The following is a 9,213-nucleotide window of genomic DNA, read 5'->3' as shown; positions in this document are numbered from 1 at the left end:
TAAATAATTGATATGTCATTTTCTTATTAGAAATAACATTACATGACTGTATAAAATCATATCACATGATTAATTACATATATGTGGTAAATAAAAAAAAATGTTAAATTCTTACTTACATGTATATAATAGATTAATATTCACGTAATACGTGATTAATTATATATTTTAATTATAATTATTTGTTATGAATATATACAAATTATATATCTAAATATTCAAAATTATTAAAATTATTAAAATTTATAATCATAAATATTATAAGAATATAATAATAAATAAAAATAACTAATAAATTATAATCCTTTCTTCTGAAAAAGATAAATTATAATCCTTTTAACTACTTATTAATTTTAAAAACGCTTTAGAAATAAAATTGTATAAGGCAGGAAGGCAATTCAGTATAATATGTAAGATCCTAATTCCTGAATAATTTCCTCTGATTAAATTTTGCTATTCTAAATATATTTATAATTGTACTAAATTTTAGTTGTTAGTATTTTTCTTTTTTGCAATCAGCCCTTATAGTACAAATAGCCTTCTTAATCCACGTGTCACAGCGCAAAACCGGCCGTATTACAGAAGGAATCCACGCGTCGCCGTCCCACCATTCACGCCAACAAAAAGAATAGCCGTTATTAATAATTGGACCAATTTTTTGGCGCTTTACAATTCCCAACATCTCCCTCTTAGATCCGTTATCAACGGTCATATTTCTCAACGACTTTTTAAATCACAGTTCAAGGATATATGCTTCCCTCGAATAGGGTTTAAGTTATAACAATTAAAGTCTTACCTTTTCTGTTGCAAACATATATTTGTTACCTAAAAACTAATTTACAAATATAATTTTTTTAAATTATTTACGATTTAATAAAATACTGTATAATTTATCAAAATTAATCTGCTATTCTATATCAACATATAATAATAAATAAATAAATGAGCCTTAGATAGTCTCAACGAACATACAATAATAAATAATTAAATAAATAAATGAGTCTTACATAATTTGAATATTTTAATTATTTTAAATTAATAAATTTAAACTATTTATTTATCAAATAAAATATGTTTATGAATATAAACCCTGATGAAAGTAACTCCGGAACCATTATGCGAATGAATTAAAGAAAAAAAAAATTCAATTTGGCATTAAAAAATTTGATAGTGAGATATTGCAATAAAAAAGAAAACTTACAAATGCGTCTGTGAAGCAAGCAAACAACATGACCTAATAATGGCAACGCGTTTTTGACAAAAAAGAAAAAGAAGAAGAAGAAGAAGAAGAAGAAAAGAAAGTAGAATAATATAACAATAATAATTGCTAAATGTAAAATAATAATTAAACAACTTCTACGCGTAAACAAAATTAAAGAAAACACAGCAAAAGGGGCAAAGTCCAAATTAACTACTCAGCCACCCATCTCTAAACCCTACTTCACACCTAACTTTGTTTATTTATTAATTTATTTATTTATTTTTTCTTTTCCATTATATCTGGGATCCAACAATAATAATACCTGTTAGCTTATAAGAACCCAAATTCAGTCTCTTCTTCCAAACCATCTCAAAGAAGAATTACCAAACAAAAAAACATGCCAACTATTCTGTTAAGAATTTTCCTTCTTTATAATCTTCTTAATTCTTTCCTTCTTTCTCTGGTTCCCAAGAAGCTTGTTAGGTTCTTTGTGCCTTCTTCTTGGTATAACAGCAATACCCACCAAGCCAATCTTCTCATTAACCAAGAACTGCAGCAACAAGAAGAAGAAGAAGAAACCCTGGTGGTACCCTCTGCCGCAAGGAAAAGAATGGACTCCACAGAGCTAAAGAAAGTGTTCCAAATGTTTGATACGAATGGAGATGGCCGTATAACAAAAGAAGAGCTAAATGGGTCATTGGAGAATCTCGGTATTTTTATTCCTGATAAGGAATTATCTCAAATGATGGAGACCATTGATGTTAATGGTGATGGGGGTGTTGATATTGAAGAGTTTGGTGCTCTGTACCAGTCTATAATGGATGAAAAAGATGAGGATGAAGATATGAGGGAAGCTTTCAATGTGTTTGATCAAAATGGTGATGGGTATATCACTGGTGATGAATTAAGATCTGTTTTAGCTTCTCTTGGGCTTAAACAGGGGAGAACTGCTGAGGACTGTAAGAAGATCATTATGAAAGTTGATGTTGATGGTGATGGTATGGTTGATTTTAAGGAGTTTAAGCAAATGATGAAAGGTGGTGTTTTTACTGCTCTTAGTTCATGTAATTGAGGGAAACAGATCTTGTTCTAGGTTTGTAAATATTTTTGGAGATCGAGAAAACAATGGTGATGATCTTTGCCATGTGGCTGTACCGCATTGGTTCATCAAGGGTTTAGGTGGACAAGCTGCAGTCATCGGGTCATTGACACGTGTTAACATGGAAATCTGAAACTGCGAAGCCGCTGGGACAAATTGAGAGGAATAGGAGAAGTATTTTCTGTCCCAAATTGAATGACTACTTTGATTAATTTTTTCTTTTTGAGGGTGTGTTTCAGACTTTGTAAGATTGGCTTGGTGGGTTAGTAATTATTTCTTATTTTATGCTCATCTTCTCAGGATTATTCTTTTTTCTCCTTCGATAATTATCCTTTGTTTTCTGTGGTTTGATTTTGTTGTAAATATATGTTTCTTTTGATATGACATCGTTTTCCTACTATGGATAGTAAAAAAGAATTTCTTGCCAAGTATGTTTTGTTGCTTGATCACTTAAGATTTCTTGCAAGTTTCTCCAAAAGGTAGGTTGTCTTGTTTGGACTATGATCAAATGCTTTATGGCAACATTTATCATCAGCTTCTATAGCAAAATGTAGCTTGCTATAATTCTGATGGTCAGTAGTAATCTTTAAGTGAAACCATGCCAGCTGCAAAATTTATTGCCTTGAGACAGTTAATCCAGTGATTGATGCCTCAATTATTATTCATTGCTGGTGAAATTGGGAAGCTAATAACAGCTTGGTATGTCAAGTTATAACAGGGCTGTACAAAATGTGGAAATGAGGACACTGTGTAATACTACTCCCTGAAACAGGGGGAAAAAAAGAAGCTAGTTATCCTCAACTCTGTGACAGATTGAGGGGTACCCTAATTCATGCAAGTTCATGTGGGTAATGGACATTTGCCAGTGATTGTGCTTAACTTTTTTAGTCCAGTCCTTTACTTTGATTGATCTCCCCATTCTTGAACAACCTTGAGTATAACCAGCTGCATTTGTTCTGAAAGTTGTTGAAAGCAGGCATGTCCAAATCATGACTGATGGAGAAAAGGAGCAAGTAAATGTATACTCAGATGCAATCCTCATAAATATAAAATGCACTCAATCTAGCTCTCACTTGCACATTACACAAGTTTATAACCATATTTAGCTGTCAAAGGAATCTCATCCAGACCAACTGATCTTAGACAGCACATGACGATCACTAGTCAATAGTTAAAGAATAAAAAAAACTAAGCATTCCAACTGTTTCATATATACTATAACTAAGATTCAGGTCAACAATGTGGTTGAAAACCTACAGAGAACTTCAAAATCATGCAGGGACCAATTGTCAATCATTGGACTCTGAAGAGATTCAAATTGATAACAGATCACTTGATGCTGAATCTCATAATTAGCTAAACCCAACTGTTATTAATGCAGTTGGCCAAGATCAAATAGTTGTGTGAATATTTAAAAACAATCAGGTTCTTCCTACAATGATGTAGCCTACATTTAACATATCCAAGCCAAAGAAATGAAAGAAGTAACATAAGCTCAAAGAATAAACTAGATCATAAAATGATTGCAATGTCACTTCTGGCTTTGAAAACATCAAGCTGCACAAATTGTGATTAACAAACAGAAGGATAGTTCTTTCAGTAAAAGAAAAGGCAAAATCCAATTTGGTCTTGCCAAGAACAAAAGAAGGCAGATGGTTCCCTCACTCTAGTAACATGCTCTGCAATTAGATTGGAGAATAGTTCATTATCAAAGTTCATGTATGAACATGATATAATTATCTTTCTCCAACTTGACTGTACTAAGGGCCAGTTTGGCATTACTTATTCCCACCTGCTTTTGGTTTTGTATTTTTGTTTATGTTATCTTAGATAAATGCTCAGCCTCAAAGGATAAATAGAGATCCGAGTTTTATCATGTTCTACTTCATCTAAAATGATCTAACCAAAAGAATTGAACCCTTACTATAGATTGCCAAGTGCAATTTCTTCAAGCTATTTGTTATGTCTTCGACTCTTAAAAGAAATAAAATTTGGAATTTTCTTCAAGATATTTAAGAATCACGTGCATCGGTTATTGGATCGTTTCAGATCGTCCTGTTTCACACTGCAGCTCATCACATAAATCCCGGATCTTTTCATCCTCTCCTCCTGAAATCATGTTGAAAAATTGAAAGCTGAAGAATGATGGTGAACAAAAATTTAGAATTATGATCAGAAACATTGAGGGAATGAGCATGATCAGGAAAAACTGGAAGAATGTATCGAACTGTACTATCCATCATCTCAAGCACAGAATTTTCAGAGCTGATGTGCAAGTGTCAACCAATGATCTTTATGCATGTAATTGTGGCATAAAATTTTTCTACACCCGAATGTCTTTAATCATGTATTATACTTCAGCAGTTATAACAGTACAGTAACAAAAATGGATGCCAGAAAACATGCGAAAAAATAACTGCAAACATTTTACAATCTAGTAAATGAATTATAATAACATAAGAATGCTAGAAGGTTTAGACTGAAATGTTATGAAATATATCTATTGCCTAATAACAAATAGCTAGCTGTGACAAAATTTTCCACTTAGCTCCATATATAATATTGCTGTGAATACTTTTTCATATCTGAATATGCAAAATGGACCAAAGATGCAGAGTTTGCATTTCATCATCTTCTTATCTACATTAGTTGCAGAAGACATGTCTTTTGGATGAGAGCAGATGCCCTAGCAAGCTTAAGAAGGGAAGTCAGGTTAACACTTATCCAAATTACATCCTGGGTGTACCTTACTGAGTGTATTTATAGTTGGCAATATTCTGGAAAATTTACAATGAGTCACTAATTTGTGGTTGTGCTCTTGTACAAATGTTGATAACTACCCATTTCCCTAGATCTCTTGCTGCCAACTTTATGACATGGCTTTGCTCCTTCCCTTGTGATTTGCTTGCAACATCCCTGACTCTAGAGACAGCTAGCTTTCTTGCAGACTTAGTTGTTCCTTCTCTCTCTCTCTCTCTGTTTTTTTTTTGTTTAATTATGCCTGTGGGCATTTAGCTTTGGGGTTCTTTAAGGTTCTTTTCTTTCCCTGTGGATAGATGCTGAAGTCCCAGAGTAAAAGGGTAACTGAGAGGAAATAATAATCGTACAGTAGTTGAAGAGTTGTGGTCTAGAGTCGAGTTGCACATCAAACAGTTACGAATTGTGAAACTTCTTATTACATCAGTTAGATTCTGTAAATCTATGTTTGTATCTATATCTACACCACTACATTAAAAAGAAAAAAAAAAGTGAACCACAAAGTGAAGTACCAGTTTTGTTCTTTCATTTCTTGCTTTAATAATTCTATGTACAGTCCTTTGAACAGTAATTTGACACACTGCCTCCATTTAGTTGTTAGATAACTGTTTTTATGTTTTAGAATATAGTTTTGGAGAAATCATAGTCTAGTCTGCTCATTCCAAAAATTGAATTATAAAAAAGAGGTACAAAAACTATAAAAGATAAAAACTAAATGAGAATAAACAATGCCAAACTGACTCTTAAGTGGTTAGAAATTCTAATCTTTCATTCAAAAAAGTTGATTTCTTTTCCTTAAAGGAAACTATTACGAGAGCAGAATTACATGAAATTGAATTGAAACTACGAAATATTTTCCTGTTTTCATCAAAATGACGAGTTCATAATTATTTTTACATGTTTCTTTGAGAATATTTTCTCTTAAATCCTGATCAACTTCAATTCTAATATACTTCAAACTTATTTTTGTTTACATTTCAATACACTGATTGGTCAGCACAATTAATTATTGAATATCCATTAGTTTTATTATAAAATATCATGGAACAATATTCAAATGTGAAACAGTTTCCTTTCTTAATATTATTCCTTTATATGCTTATTTATAAAAAGATTTCTTGGCTGCTTCAAGTGCATTACACTCAACAGCAGCATTTGCTCTGTTAATTAAGTTGTTGAAAGCAAGCATGTTCAAATCATGACTGATGGAGAAAGGGAGTAAGTAGATGTACTCACTTGCATAAATGCAGTTCAATCTATCACCCTTATCTATGCATTGCCAAGTTCAATTTCTTTCAAGCTATTTATTATGTCTTCGACTCTTAAAGACATAAACTCTGCATGTTCCTCAACATCTTTAAGAACCATCCATAGCTGTTGCCGAATCACTGAAGATCGTTCTCTTTCATGCTGCAGCTCATCATATAAATCTTGGATTTTCTTATCCTTCTCCTCCTGCAATCGTTTTTTGGACAATTGAAAGTTGAAGAATGATGGTAAACAAAAATTTGGTAGTTTGATTAGAATCATTTAGGGAATGAAAATGATTTGGGAAAAACTGGAATAATGTATTTACTGTATACTAATCATTTCACCATAATCACAAGCAAAGAATTTCAGTAACATGCGAGCAAATGTTAACCAATGATCCTACGCATATAACAGCACAATAAAAAAAATAGATGCCAGAAAACATGGGGAAAATATAACTGAAAACATTTTAGGACTAGCATATATATGAAAAGCAATAACATAAAAATGGGAGCAGGCGCAGGACTGAAATGTCACAACACATACATTAATTGGCCAAAACTTTTTGTATCCGAATATGCAAAATGAACCAAAGACGTCGAATTCCATATAATTGCATCAGCTTATAGATTTACAAATTAGCTGCAGAAGACATGAATTTTACATGAGATAAGGGGTCCTAGCAAGGGTAAAAAAGAAGCTCAGGCCCATGAACATATTTTTGGATATCAGGGATCCAAAAGGATTAAGCCGCACAAATTCACAGCTGTTAGTGTGAAACTTCAAACTCTGGGTCAGCCATTCTGTAATTGAAGATGCAAAATTGTACCTAATTAGAAATTTACTACCAACTGTTAGAACAGTTATCCCAGTGACATCTCAGACGTACCTCACTAAGTATATTTATGGTTGGCAATTCTCCAGAAAAGTTACAATGAGTCATTAATTTGTGGTTATGCTCTCGTACAAATTTGGTAACTATCCATTTTCCACCATCTCTTGCTGCCAACCTTACCATGGCTTTGCACCCTTCTCTTGTAATAGGCCGAGGAGGAAGAACTCTGTCTTTTCTCAGAGTATGCTTTGCAGCACGAAAACCTTCTCTAGAGCAAACAAAGTCACGCCCTATAACTGCCATGTCCTTTAGTGAATGTCTGATACGATTTGTTCGTATGGTGAAACCTGTTCGCTTGGCATATTCAAAATAGAAATCTCTTGCATCATCTAATGAAGTAAAAGCCATCCCAGTATATGGTTCTAAAGTGTTTGCACTCAAATTTTCTATTGATGGTTCTGCCAAAATCATGCCATTGTTCACAACAATGTGTGAATCGCAGTGCAGGAATAACCCACCTTCTGTGTCTTTATGTTCTTCACAAGTTACAAGAGTTTCATCATCTGAGACTCCATCACCATCATGTCCATTAGTGGTGCTAGTCATTTTTTCCATAGATAGTTAAATCTTATCGGATAACCCAGATGAAATTGGTATTGTTGTACTGCTAGCTGTAGGAAATGGTTCAATATAATATGCATATCATCACCTTCATTGCTGTAGGTAAGCCGCACATCAGGCATTCAGCTGGAAAAAGAGATTTCCATCAAAATATGGACATGTTAGTTGCACCTAAATCAGTTAAGCAGAACAATTTCATTTCTCATCATTCCAAGGATAGAAGTTCAATTCCATGAATGTATCCTTGTATCTCAATATATTAATTAACAAAAGAATAACACTTGGATTCCAATGCCCATTCAACTCCAAGGTATTGACAATAAGAAAGCAAAAATGTATTCATTTAAAAAGGATAAGGAAAATAAATTTTTTTGCTGGTGATGACAGAACAAAAAGTAGAAATCTCTTGCCTCCATATTGTCTAAAAAATCTATCAACATCAGGCTCCCAACCCCCACAAAAATATATAGAAGGAAAAACTAAATTTAGTGGAAAGAATTTGTGGCTCATCCTTTTCAACAAGGTCTCATTCAGATATATGTATTTAGTAAGAATACGAGACAAGCTGAACAAAATAGGAAGCTACAATCTAGATTTCGAATCCATCGAAAATCAGGAAAGCAACAACCTGCTTCCCATTAGTTAAAGCAAGAGTCATTTTTTTAGGAGAAAAAGGAACAAAATGCATCATGGTCCATAGAAAATCTACATGCTGCATACCAAGTCTCAAATAATAGGATCAGTTATTATTATTCTTTTCTTTTCTTTTCTTTTCCTTTTTAAGTCTATCTTGGTGCTTACAGGTTACACAAAATCCTAAAACCATGAACAATTCACCTTTCAAAGAAGGATAGTAAGAATTATTTCTCATCCACATAAAGATGCATGTTTTTTTTTCTGGTCAGAAGCATATAACCTACAAATTCTTGTTTGATAACCAAGAAAATAAACTGTCCTCCACAGATAAAGAATCTCCAAAAGTAACACAACAAAATAATCTGATCAAAGTGTTAACAATTTTCCCAGAAAGCATAAAACTCAAATTTCCATCCATGCCCTTGCTTTCCCAACAACCAAGCATGGAGAAAGGAAAGTGGGCACTTCTCTTCATTTAGTTCACATTATCGTCAATCCATGGAAAATTCCATTTCAGAAAGACCCAATATACTCATTTGTCATATAATTAACAATGTCGAACAAATTAATATCTTTATAACAGAAACGGGAAGATACAGAAGAAAAGTGAAAGGTAAATATAGAAAAGGGATGCAGACGTTAAGAGGGAAAATAAGCTTACTTGTGTTGCTGAGGTGAGGTCTGATAACAGTTTTTTTTAAAGAAAAAAAAAAAACTGTTTTTGGATTCCGAGCAGTTTCATCTGTTACAGTGTGGTTACGGTGTTCGTTTCACTTGAAATAGAGATGGAGATTGCTTCAGACAAGAGATCTG

At 33.0% G+C, this 9,213-nt stretch overlaps 2 protein-coding genes across 3 annotated transcripts; one reads left to right on the top strand and one right to left on the bottom strand.

Moving 5' to 3' along the window:
- Positions 1–1,499: 1,499 nt before the first annotated feature.
- LOC8261711 (calmodulin-like protein 3) lies at positions 1,500–2,591 on the top strand. The gene has a single exon (XM_015727886.3). The coding sequence runs from the start codon at positions 1,599–1,601 to the stop codon at positions 2,271–2,273; it is 675 nt and encodes a 224-aa protein (XP_015583372.1). The 5' UTR covers positions 1,500–1,598; the 3' UTR covers positions 2,274–2,591.
- Positions 2,520–9,213, bottom strand: LOC8261712 (protein FAR1-RELATED SEQUENCE 5). 2 transcript variants are annotated; one of them, XR_007217085.1, is made up of 5 exons: positions 9,062–9,213; positions 7,198–7,890; positions 6,294–6,512; positions 4,225–4,409; positions 2,520–3,293 (listed from the first exon to the last, which is right to left on the bottom strand). XR_007217085.1 is itself a non-coding variant. In XM_015727889.3 (4 exons), the coding sequence occupies exons 2-3, from the start codon at positions 7,756–7,758 to the stop codon at positions 6,327–6,329; spliced, it is 747 nt and encodes a 248-aa protein (XP_015583375.1). In that variant the 5' UTR covers positions 7,759–7,890; positions 9,062–9,213; the 3' UTR covers positions 3,791–4,409; positions 6,294–6,326. The 2 variants fall into 2 exon arrangements, 1 of the variants encoding a protein (XP_015583375.1); XM_015727889.3 differs by lacking the exon at positions 2,520–3,293 and having other exon boundaries at positions 3,791–4,409.

Source organism: Ricinus communis, chromosome 8, assembly GCF_019578655.1.
Source record: "Ricinus communis isolate WT05 ecotype wild-type chromosome 8, ASM1957865v1, whole genome shotgun sequence".
NCBI lineage: Eukaryota > Viridiplantae > Streptophyta > Magnoliopsida > Malpighiales > Euphorbiaceae > Ricinus > Ricinus communis.
This window is presented reverse-complemented; position numbering and strand designations above follow the sequence as displayed.

What these genes read in the sequence shown, in the direction of transcription:
- LOC8261711 (XM_015727886.3), top strand. Translation starts at nt 1,599, where the DNA reads ATGCCAACTATTCTGTTAAGAATTTTCCTTCTTTATAATCTTCTTAAT.
- LOC8261712 (XM_015727889.3), bottom strand. Translation starts at nt 7,758, where the DNA reads ATGGAAAAAATGACTAGCACCACTAATGGACATGATGGTGATGGAGTC. An exon ending in CCATAAATATACTTAGTGAG is followed by an intron (nt 6,513 to 7,197) that starts GTACGTCTGAGA and finishes AAACGATTGCAG; the next exon opens with GAGGAGAAGGATAAGAAAAT.